Source organism: Lichenostomus cassidix, chromosome 12, assembly GCF_008360975.1.
Source record: "Lichenostomus cassidix isolate B80296 chromosome 12, HeHo_3.0, whole genome shotgun sequence".
Taxonomy (NCBI): Eukaryota; Metazoa; Chordata; class Aves; order Passeriformes; family Meliphagidae; genus Lichenostomus; species Lichenostomus cassidix.
The window spans coordinates 6,601,468-6,619,662 of NC_139493.1; the positions used below are offsets into that span (position 1 = coordinate 6,601,468).

General features: G+C 44.8%; 1 protein-coding gene across 1 annotated transcript; it reads right to left on the reverse strand.

Moving 5' to 3' along the window:
- Positions 1-13,182: 13,182 nt before the first annotated feature.
- Positions 13,183-16,718, reverse strand: SNTN (sentan, cilia apical structure protein). The gene is made up of 4 exons (XM_085072391.1): positions 16,388-16,718; positions 15,752-15,786; positions 14,857-14,996; positions 13,183-13,477 (listed from the first exon to the last, which is right to left on the reverse strand). The coding sequence occupies exons 1-4, from the start codon at positions 16,477-16,479 to the stop codon at positions 13,319-13,321; spliced, it is 426 nt and encodes a 141-aa protein (XP_084928517.1). The 5' UTR covers positions 16,480-16,718; the 3' UTR covers positions 13,183-13,318.
- Between the last annotated feature and the right edge of the window lie 1,477 nt (positions 16,719-18,195).

Genomic DNA, 18,195 nt, shown 5'->3' on the forward strand with positions numbered 1-18,195 from the left:
ATTCTCACTTAATAGAAAAGCATAATGTTTGGGGATAAGTCATTTCTGGGAGTTTTAACCATACAATGGGATGCAACACAGCATCTGCTCCTTTGGCAAACTACTCCCTCACATTTGTTTTGGTGTATTAACAGCTTTATTCATTATTAAGGATTATTCACATGCCAAGGAGAGATTGGCATTTCTGAGAGATGCTCACAAAATTTCCATGAGTTTTAGCACATTGCCTCCTTATTCAGTTTACCCCAAAAATATGGCATCCACCATCCTCTTGTCCTTAAAAATATTTCTCTCATTCATCAGCGCATGGTTTAGATCAAAACCAGAAGGCAGGAACAATTCCAGTCAACGATCTGTGAGCAGTCCCTTGTCTGAAGGATACACATCCAGAAGTGATGAGTTGTTGATCACTTGGATAAAAAAAAATAAAAAAAGCCCAACAACCCTGAAAACGCTTTATAAGTTAACTGCTTATTGAGAAAGAGATCTAATTTGCAGCTCATCACCTGACTGTGTCAGCTCCGCTCTGATTGCTGCTACCACCTTGCTGATGGATGGCACTTCTCCCTGAGACTGCTGATGCTGTGATGATCCTGCTCCCTGCCCAGGGCCAAGGCAGCACAGACTGGAGGTGCTCCCCCCAGCTTTGTGCACAGAGGGTTACAGAACAGGCAGAAAGATCATCAGACCAGAGATAAAACCAGACCTGTCCCTTCTCTGTGATGAGCTGTACTTGAAATACGAGTGTGTCCTGGCACAGGTGCCCTTGAACTCTTCTGTCACACCCAGAGGGAAGTCCAGCTCTTCTAGACATGAGCCTCTGCCTGCTGGTCCCTCAGAGCTGGGCAGGGACAGAGGGGTTTTGTCCAACCACCATCCATCCTCATGCCTGCCAAAAGACAAGACAGCACCACTCTTCATAGCAGAGCTTAGCCAAACCCACAACAGAGCAGATGTAACTCTTCCCAAGATGATAAGCTGCTGACCTCCATAAAAGCCAGAACTGAGTCAGAAAAGGCAATGAGAGTCCCTCCATGAGCAAAGCACAGGGCTTACCTCTTTCACAGAGAGTCTCAGAAGGTGTTAACTGCCATAATCCTCTGCTAAGGATAATTTTTAAACCACAATTTCACAGATCTTTTCAAAGCATATAAAGGTCTGCTTCACTACCCTTGTGGGATATGCCAGGTAACCAATAACCCCCACACATAAATTCTACCTGTTGGCTGCAGCATTCCCATTCCCACGGATGCTGTGTTATATCTATTGAGTGGCCACAGCTCTGAGCTCAGCAAATTGAGCCAAGTTGCATCAGCTGTGCAATAATGTGCTCATCTGCCCAGTGCAGCAGCTCAGCAGCTGCTGTACAGCCAATTGAGATGTCTCTGCCTCTGGCAGAGGGAAAAAGAAACCCTACAAAGCCACTGTTTGTGAGTTACAGCCCAAGCACACACTTATGTCAGGCTCTAAATTAAATCCCTCTTGGCAAGGGTAATCTTCTCCCCCTGCACATCCATTGCCATGTTCTCTCCCTCTGCTTACAAGGATGCTCTGTTTGCATCCCTCAGCCCTGGGATGTACATTTTGCTAGGTGTCATCATTTATAAAGCACAGCACACTCTCATCGGGTCAAGCACAGGAGTTAACATTTGTAGGTTTTCTCAGCCCTGGACACCTAAATTATCTTTCCAAGACTATATATGGAACCAAAGCCTTCTCCAATTTGGATCACAGCCAGCTGTAGCACGGTGGTTTTTCCATCAGACAGGCTTAAAGTCTGCATTCAACCCTGCAGGCAGGGATGCCAGGAGCTGAGAGCCAAGGCAGGGCAGGAAAGATTCATGAGCTGTTAAGGCTCTGGGGGAAACCTCTGTGTTGATGACCACCTACTGCTTTGACTACCAGTTTTTTACATAAAAGTGCATTTACACAGAGAAGGCTCCTTTTTGGAGCAGTGCTACAATATTTGCTTTATGTTATAACTTGCTTTTGGCATTTTCTAGAAGACATCTTAAATGAGTTGTTTGGAGATACAATATTGCAAAGCCAAGGTTATTCATATTTATATTAGGAATAATTTACCCTTCAGAGGAAAATGTGTTACAGAGTCAAGGAAAAAAGTCATATATAAGGTGGGGGTAGAATCTGTTGTGCATGAGACACAGATTTCTGCAATGATTTGCCTGGGTAAAGGTTATTTAATTTAGTGAAATATGTTGTGCTCAAGTGTTTAAATTAGAAACCTGCTCTGAGCTGAGGAACTTTGATTAGACAAAGAGAACAGTAATCACTTGGAGCACTGCATGCAAGGGGTGAGCAGCCACTCAGAATCCTTAATTTGTAACTTATTTATGCACTGCAGAGCCCACACACCTTAATGGTTTAAATATTCTGCTTCATGCCAAATGACTAAACGCTCCTTGTGTGAGCAGACTGTCACTCAGTCAGGTCATTTATCTTTCAAAAGAGCAGCAGAGCAATCTTGTCCTCCCTGCTTGGAGGTCTCTCGAGACACAGGCATCTCGAGGTGGCTCCATTTCAATATGCATCAGTTGAGAACCTGCTGTGGACAAGTTCAGCCAGGCAGAAAGTTGTAAAGGTGTTTCTCCATACACAAACTGTGCTATTTTATGCTGTGAAAGCACCAACAAGTCACAGTGTGCAGTGACCATGGGAGAGCTGCTTCTAGAAACACTCAGAACCCAACAACAGGCCTTTGTGCCATAGAATAGTTTGGGTGGAAAGAATATTAAAGATCATTCAGTTTCAGCCTCTCTAGACGCTTTCCACTCGATCAGACTTGCTTCAAGCTCCATCCAACCTGGTCTTGAACACTTCCAGGGATGGGGCATCCACATCTTCCCTGGGAAACCTGTGCCAGTGCCCCACCACCCTCACAGGAAAGAATTCCTTCCTAATATCCAATCTAAACCTACTCTTTCAGTTTAAAGCCATTCCCCCTTGTCCTATCACTACATGCCCTTTAAATAAGCCTTGTAAAATTGTACAGGGTATATGTGGAAAGCCTGAGCCAACGAGCTGCCTACCCAAACACATCAGGAGCAAGGCAGCATCTCCCCTTCAGACACCTTAACCTGACCTCTTTCAAACACAGTAACAGGAGCATGAGGCTTCTGACTTGTCTTCAACTCTAGATCTCTCTCTGGGATTGAATTGCAGATTTTGGAGCTGTGAGCTTCTTTCCTCAGGCTCCAGCACTGGGCAATCAAAGCTGCTTGCTGCAGGAGCAGAGCCCTTGCAGCAGGGAGGAGGCACTTGGGCAGCCAGGGCAGGAGGATCATGGCCTGCAGCAGGGTCCAGGATGGGATTCATCCTCCAAAGCCCTAAAAGAAACCCTCTGGAAAGGAGGTGTGAGTGTCACCATTCAAAGCCTGGGCACCTCTGCCCTGTGTGCTCAAGAGCAGAGTCCCACCAGCCTGCACTCATGTCTCAAAGATAATTACTCACAGTCTTATCCCAGAGGGAGAGGAGAAATGAGAAGCTACAAACACCTTCCTGTGAGGCTACACAGATACTGCTGTTATCTGTATGGCAGCTTTTAGTGGCATCAGCACACACCAAGCTCAGCAGCACAGTTGAAATCTGTCGTGCCTGGGATCAACAGACAGACCTTTGCCTGCTGTCTTTGCTGCTACATTAGCACATCTCACATTAATTCATCAAATTAAGAGCCCTGCAGTAAGGCAGAGAAAACTTGTTGGGAGAAAAAAAAAAAGCGCAAGCTTGTTAAACATTCCCAACAACTTTGTTTTGGATACTTTAAACAGCAGCATCCCTACCCTGTGGTGCTGCAGTCACTCAGCAGTCCCTGGGATAAAGTCTGGGTGTGGAGAATCATAGAATAGTTGAGGTTGGAAGAGACCTCTACCCTCATTGAATTCAACCTCTAACCCAGCACTGCCACAAAACCATAAAGCCATGTCCCTAAGTGCCACATTCACATATTTTTTGAGCACTTTCAGGGGTGGAAACTCCACCACTGCCCTGGGCAGCCTGTTCCAATGCCTGCCCATGCTTTCAGTGAGGAAACATTTCCTAATATCCAGTCTAAGCCTCCTCTGGAGCAACTTGAGGCTGTTTCCTCTTGTCCTGTCACTTATTACCTGGGAGAAGAGCCTGACCTCCACCTGGTTGCATCCTCCCGTCAGGGAGTTGTAGAGAGTGAAAAGGTCTCCCCTGAGCCTCTTTTTCTCCAGGCTGAACCCTCCCAGCTCCATTCCCTTCTCTGGACACACTCCAGCCCCTCAATGTCCTTCTTCTGGTGAGGGGCCCAAAACTAAACCCAGGATTCGAGGCGTGACCTCACTAGTGCCAAGTACAAGGGGTCAGTCACTGCTCTGGCCCCACTGGCCACATGCCCAGGTCACTGTGAAGGCTCCTCATGACCAAAGATCACAAACAGGGCTGTGCTCCTCCTTGAAATCAGGTTCACACAGGGCACCTCCAGGACACCCATTCTTGTAAAGACAAACCCTTTGTATCTTTGGACTTGAGTTTCCAGACAGGCTCCATACAGTCCCAGCCTTCCTTACACCCCAGGGAACCATTAACTAATGAATAATTGAAATCCTCATTCTGGAGCAGTGCCTCAGAGCTCACACTGCATGCACCTGTGAGAGGGGCTCTCTGGAGAAGGAGCTGATGACTTTTCCATGGTAATTACCTTCAGCAAGACACAGTCACAATGCAGCAGTGTGTCACAGGCAAAATGGCAAAGCAGCAAGGCTCTGCTATCATCATGGCCCCCTCCCTCTAAACTAATGGGCTATATTACAGTGGAGGAGCTTCTGAGGAGGAAAAAAAACCAGAAACAAAGAAAGGATATTAAAAAATAAAGTGGTGTGTGCTGGGAAATTCCCAAACCCTTATGAAATATTTGCCACCCTTTGGGTTTTAACTAGCAGGAAAGGAGAGAAGAGAAATATTAAGTTATTAAAAAGACTGGCTTTGTACTCTTTATACTCTCACTGCCAGTAAACTAGTACTCGGCTCACAGATATTAAAAAAAAGGGGAAAAAAAGTATTTTTCAAGGATCTTCCACCACAGATGCCAGTCACAGCTGCCTGTGGTGGGTGACAACCCTGCCCTCATTAGCATCAGTACCAGAGACAAGAGAAATGACAAATATGAGACTGGCTTTAAGAGAGAGCCTGCTAAGGGTTAGGGGACCAATTCCTGCAAGCTGAGGAAAAGCTTTGTCAGGATCAGCAGCAGCAGGGAGAGACCAGGATTGCTCCTGGCACAGGAAGGCACTGTCACACCAGCAGGAAAGAGGAGCAGTGACCAGCAGAATGATTGCCTACTCCATTTAGCAGCATTTTAATGCCAAAGGGCTTTTAACAAAGCCCATCTCCAAGGCACTTAAAGCTGCTAGGATGTCACAGGATGAGAAGCAGTATCCTTTAATGCATTAGTAAATAGAGGGATAAAAAAACCAAAACCCACAAGGCTAGGAATAAGCCCCAGTTTTTCAACAGAAAAGGAAAGTGTCCAGGGATCTGTACTGCTCACTGTAGTCATAAGTGGCCTAGAAAGTCATTTAGCAGCAAAACAGAGTTTTTTAGGTGAGATAAGTCAGAATAGTGAAAACTGGAAGAGATTTTATATGTGTATATGCACATAGAGATATTTTATATGTAGCACGTGTATATTAGTCATTACATATGGTACACATTGCATATATACCATATTATAGATTGTGTATAGGTAAGTCAAAGTATATTATGTACATTTTTAAATTAATATATTTTACACACATACACAGGTATACATAAGCTAATACCTTTTTCTGCCATCTCTCTCTGGGCACCAGGCTCCAGGGCAGGTGTGGAGGGAGGCAGCATAGCAGCTTGTGGGGCTCCATGGGGGTTCATCGGCAGAAGCCTCTCAGCAACAAGTTAAATACATTCCTTCAGAGCAAACCAAGAGCCAAACCAACTGCTTGGGCTCCAAACCCTCCTGTTCTGCCCCGGGGCATCATCAGCCCATCTTCACCCCAACTCCAGCACGGGTCAGGCAGGCAGGGACAGCATCTCTCCATGAGAACCTTTCGAGTTGTTACAGAGACCTGAGATGTTGCAGCAATCAGTACACAACTGTTTCAATTCATTCGCTTATTAAGTGAAATTCAGGCTCTCCTCCATTACTTTAACAAACTGACTGTGTGCTTCAATTGATCTTAAAGCACCTCTTGGCCCCTGTTAGCTCCTAGTATTCATTAGGATGCACACATGCAGCCAGGAGTCTTGTTATGAAATAATTGTCAACAGCAAAATGCTCCCAGGTTGCAGCAGAGCACACAGAAAGATCAAGTGGCTTCCAGCTCAAGGGGACAGTCCTGACATTTCAAAGCTTCTGGGGCTTACAAAAAAAAAAAAAAAAAAAAAAAAGACAAGACCTGCCTGGACCTTTCCAAGGCTACCAGGATGCAAGTGTTGTTCTCAAGACAGCTACACAACTGAATTAGGTCATGGACACCAATGACCCCCCATCTCCAATTAATAGCAACATTTATTTTCTGGTATATGAACAGATTTCTAGTGCAAGGAGATATTTCACATACCTGTAAGGCATCACAAAATAGCTCTTTAGCTGCTCAGCCTGGGAAGTCCAGTGCCCTGACCTCTCTCCCAAAAGCTCTGCAGAAAAATGGTGTTTTCCTTTTATCAGAATTTCTGAGCTGATTTGAAATATGCAGCAGCTGAGAGCTCCCAGTTAAATGCCTGGGGAAGACCTGCTAAACAGTTTTCTGTGCCAGAAAAAGGAGAGAACCAGAGCCAAAATGTTCTCCTGAGAAGGCTCTGGCTATAACAGGTGGGGGTGAGGGGGCAGCAGGTGTGTCCAGAGTGTGGCTGCCACCCATGAAAGACCAAACCCAGTTTCCTTAGCAGTCCTTTTCCAATGTGTTAGATGTATACATTCAACATCATAAGGAAAATGGTCACCTGAGATTTCAAAAGTCTCCAGACTCTCTTGGCTTTCTTCCAAGCCCAAAGCCCCCTGTTCTGCTGCACAAGGGCTCTCTCTGCTCCCACAGAGGAGGTGAATCCCCCAGACCCTGTACCAGGCAGCACAATGCTGCCTCTCTGCTGCCTCTCCCAGGTCCTGTCTGCCTGTCCTGGGACATCAGCAGACCCCAAACACTCACCCAGCACCCCCAGCCCCACTCTGCACCCACACACTGCTCAGGGGCAGCTCAGAGCACCATTGCTCCTCAGCCAGGGTCCAGCATCCCAGACACAACACAGCCTGGGAGCTTCTCGATTAATTCAGTTCCATGTGGAAGAGCTTTTCTTTTGACCTTTGTTATCCTCTAACAGGGATAAGGAGTCTGCAATTCTTCTACAGTCTCAAGGGCTGGAATAAATATTGGAGAAGAATTAAACGTTTCTCTTTAATTTGCTGTGCTTACCCACACTTCCCCTCACGTACACTTGAGCACTCCCAGCATTGCTTGGCCCCAGGCTGCATTCAGCAGAAGGCTTTAGGTGCTCATTAATTAATGCTTAATTTGTGTGGGCCTCTGCTTACAATTCTTATGCAAATCCTTATCAAATTGTGTTCTGTTTTCAGCTGAGCTGGATCCAAGCCCTAAAAAGCTAAAAGAGGAAAGACAAATTGAGGAGTATATGTGCAGGTAATAAAGCCTTTCTTGTCCTCAGAGGCTTTGCAGTAACCTTGGGTCGTGTGTACTACAAGTATAAATTTAGAGGAGAGATAAAAAACATTGTAATGGCTGAGTCTTGCAGAATGTGCAAGTTAAGAGCTGCTGTTGGAAAGCAATGACTAATAAACACTCACTGATGTGTTGGTTATTAATGTGATGTTTTTATATAAATGCTTCTTCCCCTAGAAAGAAGATAGATTTTTACCAGAGGAAAAAAGATGAGTTTTTTCCGTATAATTTAATCACTGTGTATGTTGCCTGATACTAACACAGCGTTTGACAAAGGCACATCTAGTATGATCTGTTTTTAATTTGTGCTCTTTATTACAGTTTGTTGTAGTTGCCTAATTAAAATTTGTCAGGGAAGTAATCAGCCTTATTTCCGCAGTGAGATCAGTTTAATAAGAAGGTAATTTTACAATTTGTTTTCATTAATTAATTAGGCAAAACTCTATATAATCCACCTAGTGGTGTATAAACCCAGGGAAGCCATGACACCAGCTACAGTGTCCAAGGAAAAAAGGATGTTTTTCTGTGGACATTCTATCCCCAGTGGGGTTTTTGCCCCTGTCAGCTTCAGAGAAACAAGCTGTCATATAATGCTTAACCTGGATGTCTCTGCTAGCGCAGGTTTTCTTCAAACAAACCTCAAAAGAGCATTATGTGGCAATGGAGGCAGAACAACTGGGTCAAGAAAAATTCACCAGCAAATGCAGGGAATGGGTCTGCATTTGTACACAGGCTTCCTCCTGCAGTCCCAGGTGTCAAAGTAAAGATGTCAAAGTAAACAATCTCATACTCCTGGGCAAAAGAATCAAAGAAATAATGGGAAGGCTCTCTGGACCACTGCTGGAGGAGGAGGAATGGTCTCAAGGCTGGGTTGTAGATTTTTCTGCTTGTCCCTGCTGTAAGAATACTTGGACTGTTCCCAGTACTAGCCAGCCTCATTTCCCAAACTCAAGCAGAGACCTGGCATCCATCAGTTTATCCAGCCAACTCTGCCTTTGCAGAGAGCTCCTTTTTCAGTTTGTATCATCGACTAATGCTTAACAAGGCTCCCAGCAATCACATACATCAAGCCAAAACCAAAGATCATCTACCATGATGCTTGCTCTCCTTTGCTCCAGTGATGCTTGAGTGCCCAGAGGCCAAGCAGTGTGCAAGAGGTTGCAGGAGTGGAATAGCTCCTGCTATCCTGTATGTCTTTTATTGATCATCTCAGGACAATCAGAGGCTTGGTTTTGCCCCCTGATGAGCTGCTGCATCTGTTTGAGCTGCTGGTTTTACTGGAGGGTTGGAAACAAGCCCACTTGAGGAGCTGCTTGTCTCCACCAGAGAGGTCCTGCCCTCTCATTGATTCCAGCAGGAGCTTCCCGGGAGCATGTGCTGTGTTTTGTGTTTCTCTGCACATCAAGATCCAGCAGAGAGCAGCCAAGAAAGAGGGATCATTGAAGTGGGATAAAATGAAGAGGAAATCACAAAATGAAATGGGTGCTTTGGTTCCAGGGTTTGCACTGTGGGTGTGAGAGATGTGAGGGTGTCACCCATCCCTGCAAGGAGCAGCTGCTCACGCTGCCATCAGTGAGAGACACCTTGGGCATTGGGGTCCCTCCCTGCCCAAAGGCCCTCAGTACTCCAGGTCCTGTTTGAGACTCAGTGGATCTTTGACAAACCATCACACACTCATTTATTACAAACCCAAATGTGCTTTTTGGCCCAGGGGCTGTTGAACATAATTTGCTGTTTCCCTCTGCTGGATGAGGACTCAGTTCTAGGGCTATAAACACTTACATAGGGCTGAGGGAAGAGCAGGTGAGCAAAGTGAGGAGACACAGCTTCCCTGGAAACCTTGTAAACCACTGACTGCAGTAGAAGTCAATGCATGATTAAAAACTATCAGTTCAAAAAGCCATAAACCACCACCTCTTCTACATCTATCTTCCCTGACTGCGCTCGAAGTAAAGAGGTGGTTTTTTTTTTTTTCCAAGAGACATTTCAGGACACTCCATTGAGGCTCACAAACTATCACCCTTTGGAGAGAACATAATTCTGGGACAAAGTTTTTCATCTGCCCTCTGTGAGCTCGTAAGTGGATGCACCATGTAGCATCTTTCTGAGTCATTCCAGCACTCCTGGAGAAGGTTTTCCTGCCATGGAGCCACAATTTAACCACTTCCTTGGCAGGCTATGATGCAAACCTCTACCTCTCTGCAAAGAGAGCTGCTGCAATAACCACTTGGGTGGATGTAGCTGCTGAGGAGCTTTCATGGGCCAGGACACATGGCAGCACTGAGTGGGGTGTGCATCACATGTGGACTTGGAAAGTGTGTGCACCCAGGGCAAGTTTAAACTTATATGAAAAAGTAACACAACACTTCTGAGGGAGGAGGAGACAGAAAACATCCTCAGACTGCAGGATTCCCTCAGCATCCAGACTCCAGTGCCCCAGACATTAGGTCTTACTGAAGGTACAGTGAGAGCAAGACAGTTAAAAAAAATATTTCTCTTCCCTGAAAGACTTATGAAAATTTGTACATACAGTGTGTGTGGCCCTGGGCTCTCAGAATAAAATTCAACATGCAAAGCCCTGCCCTGACTCACCTCCTCAAAGTCAATGCACTGAGATACAAAAGTTCTCTTGCAATCTGCAAGAACACCTCAGAGATTAGATTAAAGCCAGATTTTAAAAACTTTCCAAGTACAGCAGGCCAAAGAGTTAAGGCCAGATGCAAAGTAAGAAGTCATGGGAAGCAGCTGCAGGTGTGCTAATTAAAGTATGAGAATGAGCCTGCCTTCCTGAGCTGATACTTGGAAATGGAAGCTGAAGATCTGAGTCTGAAACTCTTCCTGACCCCTCTTTCTCCTCTGGCAGCCATCTGAAAGCTCATGTAGCTGCAGAGATGATTCAGACTTTTCAGAACAGAACTTTAAGCTTAGATCCAAAGTCTGCAGAACCTGCCAAGGTTTGTACCTGAACACTCTGACAGCACAAATCCTAACACAACCCCAAGCACACAGAGGTCAGGCCTTGACTGGCTGCTCTCCATCCCACTTTCACTTCTGAGGGTATCAGGTTCTGACAGGATGCTCCCACTTGCTGAGGCAGAGGAACCTGCAGATTTCATCAATTCAGCTGCTGCTCAACTCCTTAGACCTTGCTGGGCTCTGCTATGAGAAATCAATGACAAACTCCCTTTGCTTCCAACAGGAGTAAGCTAGGAACAAAATAAAGCACAACAGTAGCCTTTTAAGCAAGCTTACAGCCTGCTCCCTGAGGATGCAGCCAGACATGCTGTCTGCAGCAGATCAGCTCCAAAACCAATAGCTCAGGGCAGCCACAAATAGTCTGAGTTAATAAAAGAGCATCTTCCACAGTCAAGCTGCAAACTTCTGCCTACTCCTAACTAAAAGAAGATGCTGGGGCTCTTCCAAGCATGTCCTTCTGCTTTTGAGCATCAGATGGGACTTTCAAGGAGTGATGCAGCTCGAGCCTTGCACATCCCATTCCCTTTGTTCAGAAACTCTTGCAGAAACCATCACAGTGCCTCTTGGCTTCTGTGTGAGGAGCACAGTGTAGGCTGGAATCCAACTCCAGCTCTGCTACATGCGCTCAGCAAGGCACTTGATTTTTCTGTGCCTCTGATTCCTTCCCTACCATTTGAATATCTTTGCTATTGAGTTGTTCAGGAATTGCTTCGCACTTTGAATTTTCACTGTGCTTAGAACAAGGGGCTTTTGATCCAAGCCAGAGACTCAGGATGTTGCTCTCAACACACTGCATGCAGATAAAAAGGGTTTGCACATGATGAGATGACAGAGGGAATTGATCTGATAAAAGGCTCTTAAGTCATTAATTCAAGTCGTGCAAGATTTAGAAACATTTCAGCAATAACAAAAACTCTGTTAGAGCCTTAGCAATTTCAAAGAACTTTTTCTTAATTGGCTTCACAATATTTTTCCTCTCAGTTTTTTTTTTTTTTAAACAGAGGGATATTAGGAAATTTATGCTTCCAGCATCACCAGTGGCTCCCAAACAATCTTTTCAGAGCTGTGCTGTATTTTCTTTGCTTTAGTAATGGGAAAGCTACCTAGAGACTCACATTCAACCCATCTTTCTACCCCAGAAAAGGTGCTGATATTTTAAGCTTTCACAAATCTACCTGGCCAAAGAACAAGGGGACATGGAAGGAGACTGAGGAACACCAGGGACACAGTATAAGGTTAAACTGCAGGGACATGTCCAGAGCAGTCAAACAGACAGAAATAGTGCATGCTGGCTTTGTCCCTTCTTGCCACAGGCTGGATGCTGCCTGGTCTTGCAAGCCACCATTCCAGAAAGGGGCTTTGCTAATGCAAGGTTTTATTAGTAGCAGGACAAGTTGTGAATGTTTAGCCTCCAGACCAGGCCATGTCCTGGTTGAGGTCCAAACCTTGCACCTTACCTGCTGAGCTTCACTTCAAAACCCACCATATCCATTTGCATTTCTTCTTTCAGCTCCATCCCACACTACACAGGCACAGGCCTTCCTTCTCCAAACAATTAGCTGCTGGTCTCCTGCTGCCATGTGTCTTTTCTTCACATCAAAATCCATTACAAAACATCCTCTTAGCTCCTGGAAACACTAAGAGCCTTTTTATGTCAAGGAGTTAAATCTCGTTACTCAGCTAGCGTTAATTTCCCTCTTTTAACACCAAAGGGTTTGATCCCTTCCTGTTAAAAATTCATGCACCAAAGTTAAATCATTCTTGTCTTTTCCTTTCCAGCCAAGGAAGAAGAAAAAATTAAAAGTGCTCCAGCGTTTTGCTGGCTTGTTCATCTTGGTAGAGACTTTTTAAATCCTTACAGAGGCTGTTCTGCTCCTGGGGCATGAGACTGCTTTTTGTGTCCCAAAGGGATGTCACAGTGGGATAAATGTTGACTCTGAGCCAGGACATTGTAGGTAGGAATCAAACCAAATATTAGGATGATGAGCATTTAGTACTGAGGCTCTGGCCCTAACCAATGTCACTTAGTACCAATACAATTTATTGGCCACTCTTTTTCCCCACCACCCCTGGTCCAGACCACCTCTTATCTGGTTTCTGCTTTTCAGTTTCATGGAGCAGCAGACTCAACTGACATGTTTGAATGCTTTTCCTGGCCGTACAACCACAGCACTGTCAAAATACCCTGCACATGCTAGACTTGAAATACCTTCCAATGTGATCTCTAAATGCAGACAGCAGTTGAAGCAGGAAATAAAAGTAAAAAAGAAAGCTCCTTTCAGCAGGGTTACTGGTGGGGTGGAAACCACGCAGGCTAAAATCAATGTTTACCAAAGACAGCAATGAGTTTTGTGGTCACTGCCTGTTGTGAGAACTAAACTGGGCTGGGGTTTCCCCCAGCTGTTCACTGGCCTTGGACCAGCAGGAGCCAGTCAGTCACTCTCCCAAAGCACCAACACAACCCCCTGAGCACCTATTATTGGAGTGTTTAAAGAGGAGTAAGTTCAGCCAGGTTTGGACACGACTTTATTCCATTTGAAAGGGATCAGCACAGGGTGTCCAGGCACGCAGTGGGATCTCTCTGGGTAGCTCACTCACGCTTTCCTCAAACAGTGCCAAGCCATTTCTTCTTTAAAAATCACAGATCATTTTGTGGTTTTCACATTTTTGATCTCCTGCAGCAGGTCAGACATTAGAGTGAGACTGACTAACAAGATCATGAAATCTTCAAAATCAATTTTGTTCTCTGACTCCTCATCCAAGGAAGACATTATCTCCTGGTATTTTGGTTTGTTTTCTTGGCCCTATGGAGAATTAAAAAAAAAAAAAAAGAACAAAATACCATGAAGTTGCTTTTTTATGACATAATTTTAAAAAGAGACATCTGTCTAATTATTAATGTATTTTTCTATCCTCCCATTCAGGTTTTTATGTCCACATTCATATTAGTTTTTCTAAAGGTATCCAAAGAAATTCAAACAGAAGTATTACTGCAATCAGAAAAGGGAACAACCAGTCCTCAAAGTTTCCACCAGAATCCAGAATATATCTTTTATAAGAAATCTAATCATAACTGAAAATCTGACAATGATGATGATATGGCTGGTAAATGCTGGGAGAAAACTGTGTTTTGATAAAACTGGAAGGAAGAAACAACCAACCAACCAACCAACCCACCCTCCTAAATTTAATATTAAAAAATATACAAATATATATGGTGAAGGTCTTAGAAACTGTTGATTTTATAGCCACAACTTTAGTACTGATACTCTTGGTCCTGTTGGGCATTCCTGCTGGAATGGATTATTAAAATTATATAACATATCTATTATTCATATTTCCTTATGAAAAAACCTTGCTAGAGTTCCAGGACAGTTTTTTTAGCTTAATAATCACCAAATCACCTCAGGATCCCAAGTTTAATTGGCTAGTGATATTTTCAATTCTTTTTCAATAAGGTGCCTAGTTTCTAATTTGGTGCCAATTTCCCCTCCCCAACCAGTCATGTGATTTTGTTATTTTTGGAAGCAAAGGTATTACCTCTCTCGTTTACTTAGTTGAGCTCTTTTTTATTAGTCATATATAGCTTTTCCTACCAATTGATTTTTTTTTTTTTTTTTTTTTAATTTAGGGAGGGGAAAAAAAAAACCCTGCAGGAAGTTTCCAGCCACAAGTGGTGCTATGGCTGTTTTTCCCCATAGCCAGCTGGATGGGTGAGGACTTTCTGCCCCTGTCTCCCAGCAGCCCCACTAGTGACTGCAGTGAACGAAGTTCCACGGCACAGAGCTGGTCTCAGTGCTGGGTCAGTGCTCTGGCAAACCACCAAACACCTCATTAATTCTTCTCTTCAGAAATACAGCCTCTTGTCATCATCCAAGGGTTCTTACTTGGTTTGTTGTTTGTTTTTTTTTTTTAATGTCTCTGTTTTCTTTAAACAAATTCCAGCAGGCATCAGCTGTGGTTTATTGCTGTCCCCCTCTTTCGGCCTTGTGTTAGACACAGGCTCAACAGAAAGCAACTCATTCACTGAATATGTTTGTACCAAATCCCTGCAGTCTCACTTGGGATCACCCCATGGGCTGAGGTCTGCCCAGCTGCAGGACACAGCCTGAGGTGCCATTCTTGCCCCCAAAGTGCCTGGCCAGGGCTGTCCCAGTGCCACCCACCCAGCAAACCCCCTCACCTGCATGAAATGCCAAAACTGGGATTGCAGTAAGCTCTTGGTTTCAGATTTGCTGAGCTTGCCCTGGGGGTCAGCATGGTTGTTATACACCAAAGCTGCTGTGGCAAAAGCCTTTTCAAGGTCTGAGCCTTTTCCTAGAGCTGGAGGGAGGAAAAGTTTATTTAAAAAAAAAAAAAGAAAAAAAAAGTGGCTTTTGAGATATAATTGAAAGGAATCTGTTAGAACCATCCTGGGTAGGTGGAAATATGTGTAGTTTCATTAAAATTAATGAGACTGAAACTGTTTATACCCACAGAGGACCTGGCCCAGATTTTATTTGGAGTGGGCCAGCAACATGCCTCATGTCCCGTGGAATCACACCCCAAAGGAGCTCAGGCTGTGGCACAGCATGGGACTTGGGACCCCATCTGGTCTATCCTGACCCTGGGCATCCAGCAAGGACCTGCCACACCACAGGGACAGGCCATGGTGGCCATCTCCTGGACACATTTGGGCTCCCAGAGTCCTGCATCAGGGAAAACATGGCCCATTTGGGAAGCCTGGCTGCACAGGAATGTCCATGTCTGAGCATCAGTGCAGCACTTCAGCACTGTGGTACACTTGGGATTTTGGCTGGATTCATTCTCCCCACTCCTGTGTGACTCCTAAAGACTGCATGCACACAACCCTCTGTTTGCAGAGGTTAAACAGGTAATTTATGTTGTGATTTTTAATGAAAAGGCAAGCAGAAGAGGAGATGTGACAACACAGGAGCACAGGGATCCATGAGACCCTCTTGTTTTGCATCAGCTGAGGATCTGCACAGCCTCTGCAGCCCTGTGAGATCACCAGAAATTTCTGCTCATGGGCTGTGAAAGACCTGAACCCCAAAGGGGCAATGAAGGGCTTCCCTTACCTTTTATTGATGCCAGCTGCTTGGCTATGGGTATGCTGGTGGTGAGAAAGAAGAGAGGCACAGTTATCACTTGGTGAACTGTGTGTGGGTATTTAATTTCTCCATCAATGAGCTTGCTCATTTCTGTTTCATTTAGTCCCCCAGGAACTCAGGGCTTCCCAAGAGACAGTCTTTCCTCCACAGTGGGAAGAAAAATGGTCTCTACAAGCAGCACAAGAACGTCACACAGCTTCTAATCCCTCACCTAGGCAAGTAGCCTGGAGTTGTTACTAAAGCTGCTTATTAACTGATTTTAAGTGAGGGACATTGCAACACCCTTCATGTAATTTCTTCAGAACATGAAAGTAGTCCAGGAAGTTTCTCAGTTTTAAGCCCACCCCCAGAAAAGTGCAGAGGGGTCTGCAATGCCCTCCTCACCAGCGCTCTCCGTTTGGAGCAGGCACATCGCTTTTATTCCCAGCAGGACTCACATTTGTGAGAATCACCACCCTCCTTTCAATCAAAACCTAAAACCTGCTTACCTTTTGCTGAAGTCCCAGAAACTACAGAGCACATGATAGAGACAAACACATCCAGACAATGAGTTTCAAGACAAATGGCAGACCACCCAGCCGCCAGAACAAAGCCATGACTTACCCCTTGGGCATGCTTTTTTTGGTGGAAGCAGGAGCTGGCTGATTGACCGAGTAGTGCTTGGTGCTGGGAACACTCGCTCTGCAGCCACACATCTCGAGGCAGGGTGTTTGTGATCTCCAAGCAACTGGAGTAACAGCGAGCGGGTGGGTTGAGCTGTGCCCAGTGAAAGCAGCCTGCTCGCAGCCATGCCCATCAATAATGTAAACACTGCCTGGGAATGGTGAAGCCAGCTGAACACACCGGGCTACAGCAGCCCCTGCAAGTCGTGGGGCTTGTATTGTATGGGAGAATTTGACAGAAACAAGCCTAACTCGTAAAGGAGCCTGGATCCTCTTAGACCTGTGGGGATGTTACTTTGCATCAGGAATAACTTAGACACTGCATCCATTCAGCTATACAAATTATAATTTTAATGAGCAACTTTTCTGGTGTGGGATACTGTAACTTGCCCCAAGCTATAAAGTGAGTTATTCCTACAGCCAGAGTCAGAAACTAAGCATTTCCCAGTTCCTGACCCAGTATTCATCCTAGGTGAGCACACTCCTGCTCTAATATTTATTCTATTTCCCTGTCACAGTGCAAAGAGACCTGCTGTGCCTCCAAACCACTTCCAAAGCAGCATCCAGCCCGGAGCCTCTGCTGTGGTTTCTGCCCGAACAGAGTGCCTGCTTCCAAAAGCAGCACGGAGCCATATGGCAGAGCAGTCGCACATCAGAGGAACTGGAAGGGCTCCGATGAACTTTGTTATTTATTGGCATGGATATTGCTATTAGAAAACACAGCTTGTCACACTGCCTAGCTCCATGCACGGGCTCCTCTCTGCACATCCTTTGCCTAGAGGTGTCTAGACAGGATAACTTCAGCTTAAAAGACCAAGCAGCCACTTTAACCCCAGGGTGGTCTGTTAACAGGTAGTGACTTCAACTACCTCATCCAGCTCATCATTCCCGGTGAAAGGATACAATACTGATGTTAAAACTATCCAGAATGAGACTTTATGTAACAGGACACACAAAGGAGACTGCAACAGATGGCCTAGAGAATTAAAATGTTTTCCTCATTTAGTAGAAGCTAAATTACTGAAGGCTAATGAATAAGGATGTTCACCACCTTACCGTTCCTGGATTTTAATTATCTTAAAAAGCATGGGAAAAGAGAACCTTTAATTTTCCATCTAAGAGTGTCATTACTCAAACAATTCAGAGCCTTTTTCTGAGAGGTTTAAGCTGTCTTAGATCTCTAGTGCATTCTTTAGGACTGGCTCATGAATAAAACAGAGCCTGTAATTGCAATGACGCAGCCAAAACACATATAATCAATGCTCATTATCCCATCAATTAACACACTAAAATTAAACAAGAATTCAGGCTTAGTAATCTGCCATCAGCTAAAAAAAAAAAGAAAAAAAAAAAAGAGTCTTGATATCATGTTGAAGTGATAATTCCCTTTCACATCTGTTGAACCATACAACAAGGCATGAAAAGCCTTACATCCCTCTTAATCTGTGGAATGGGAATGTTTGGTCTTAGCGTCCAAGGTAAAAAATGAGAGTGAGAAACAGACTCAGTTGCCTGTTTATCAGTGGCAGGCAGTGCTGTGAGCGGGCTGGCAAACCCAGCCCTCTGTGTTTTGGGATCTTTCCACCGCAGATCAGATTTCAGCTCACAGTTGTTCTAATCTCACCGACTTTGGAGAGCCTGAGCTCTAGAACAGGTGATTTGCTTTGCTGGGGTAGTAACAAGTTCAAACAAGCCTGGGGTTCATTATCCCTCTAGGATACACTAATTAGTGCATGCAGGAGCGTTTGT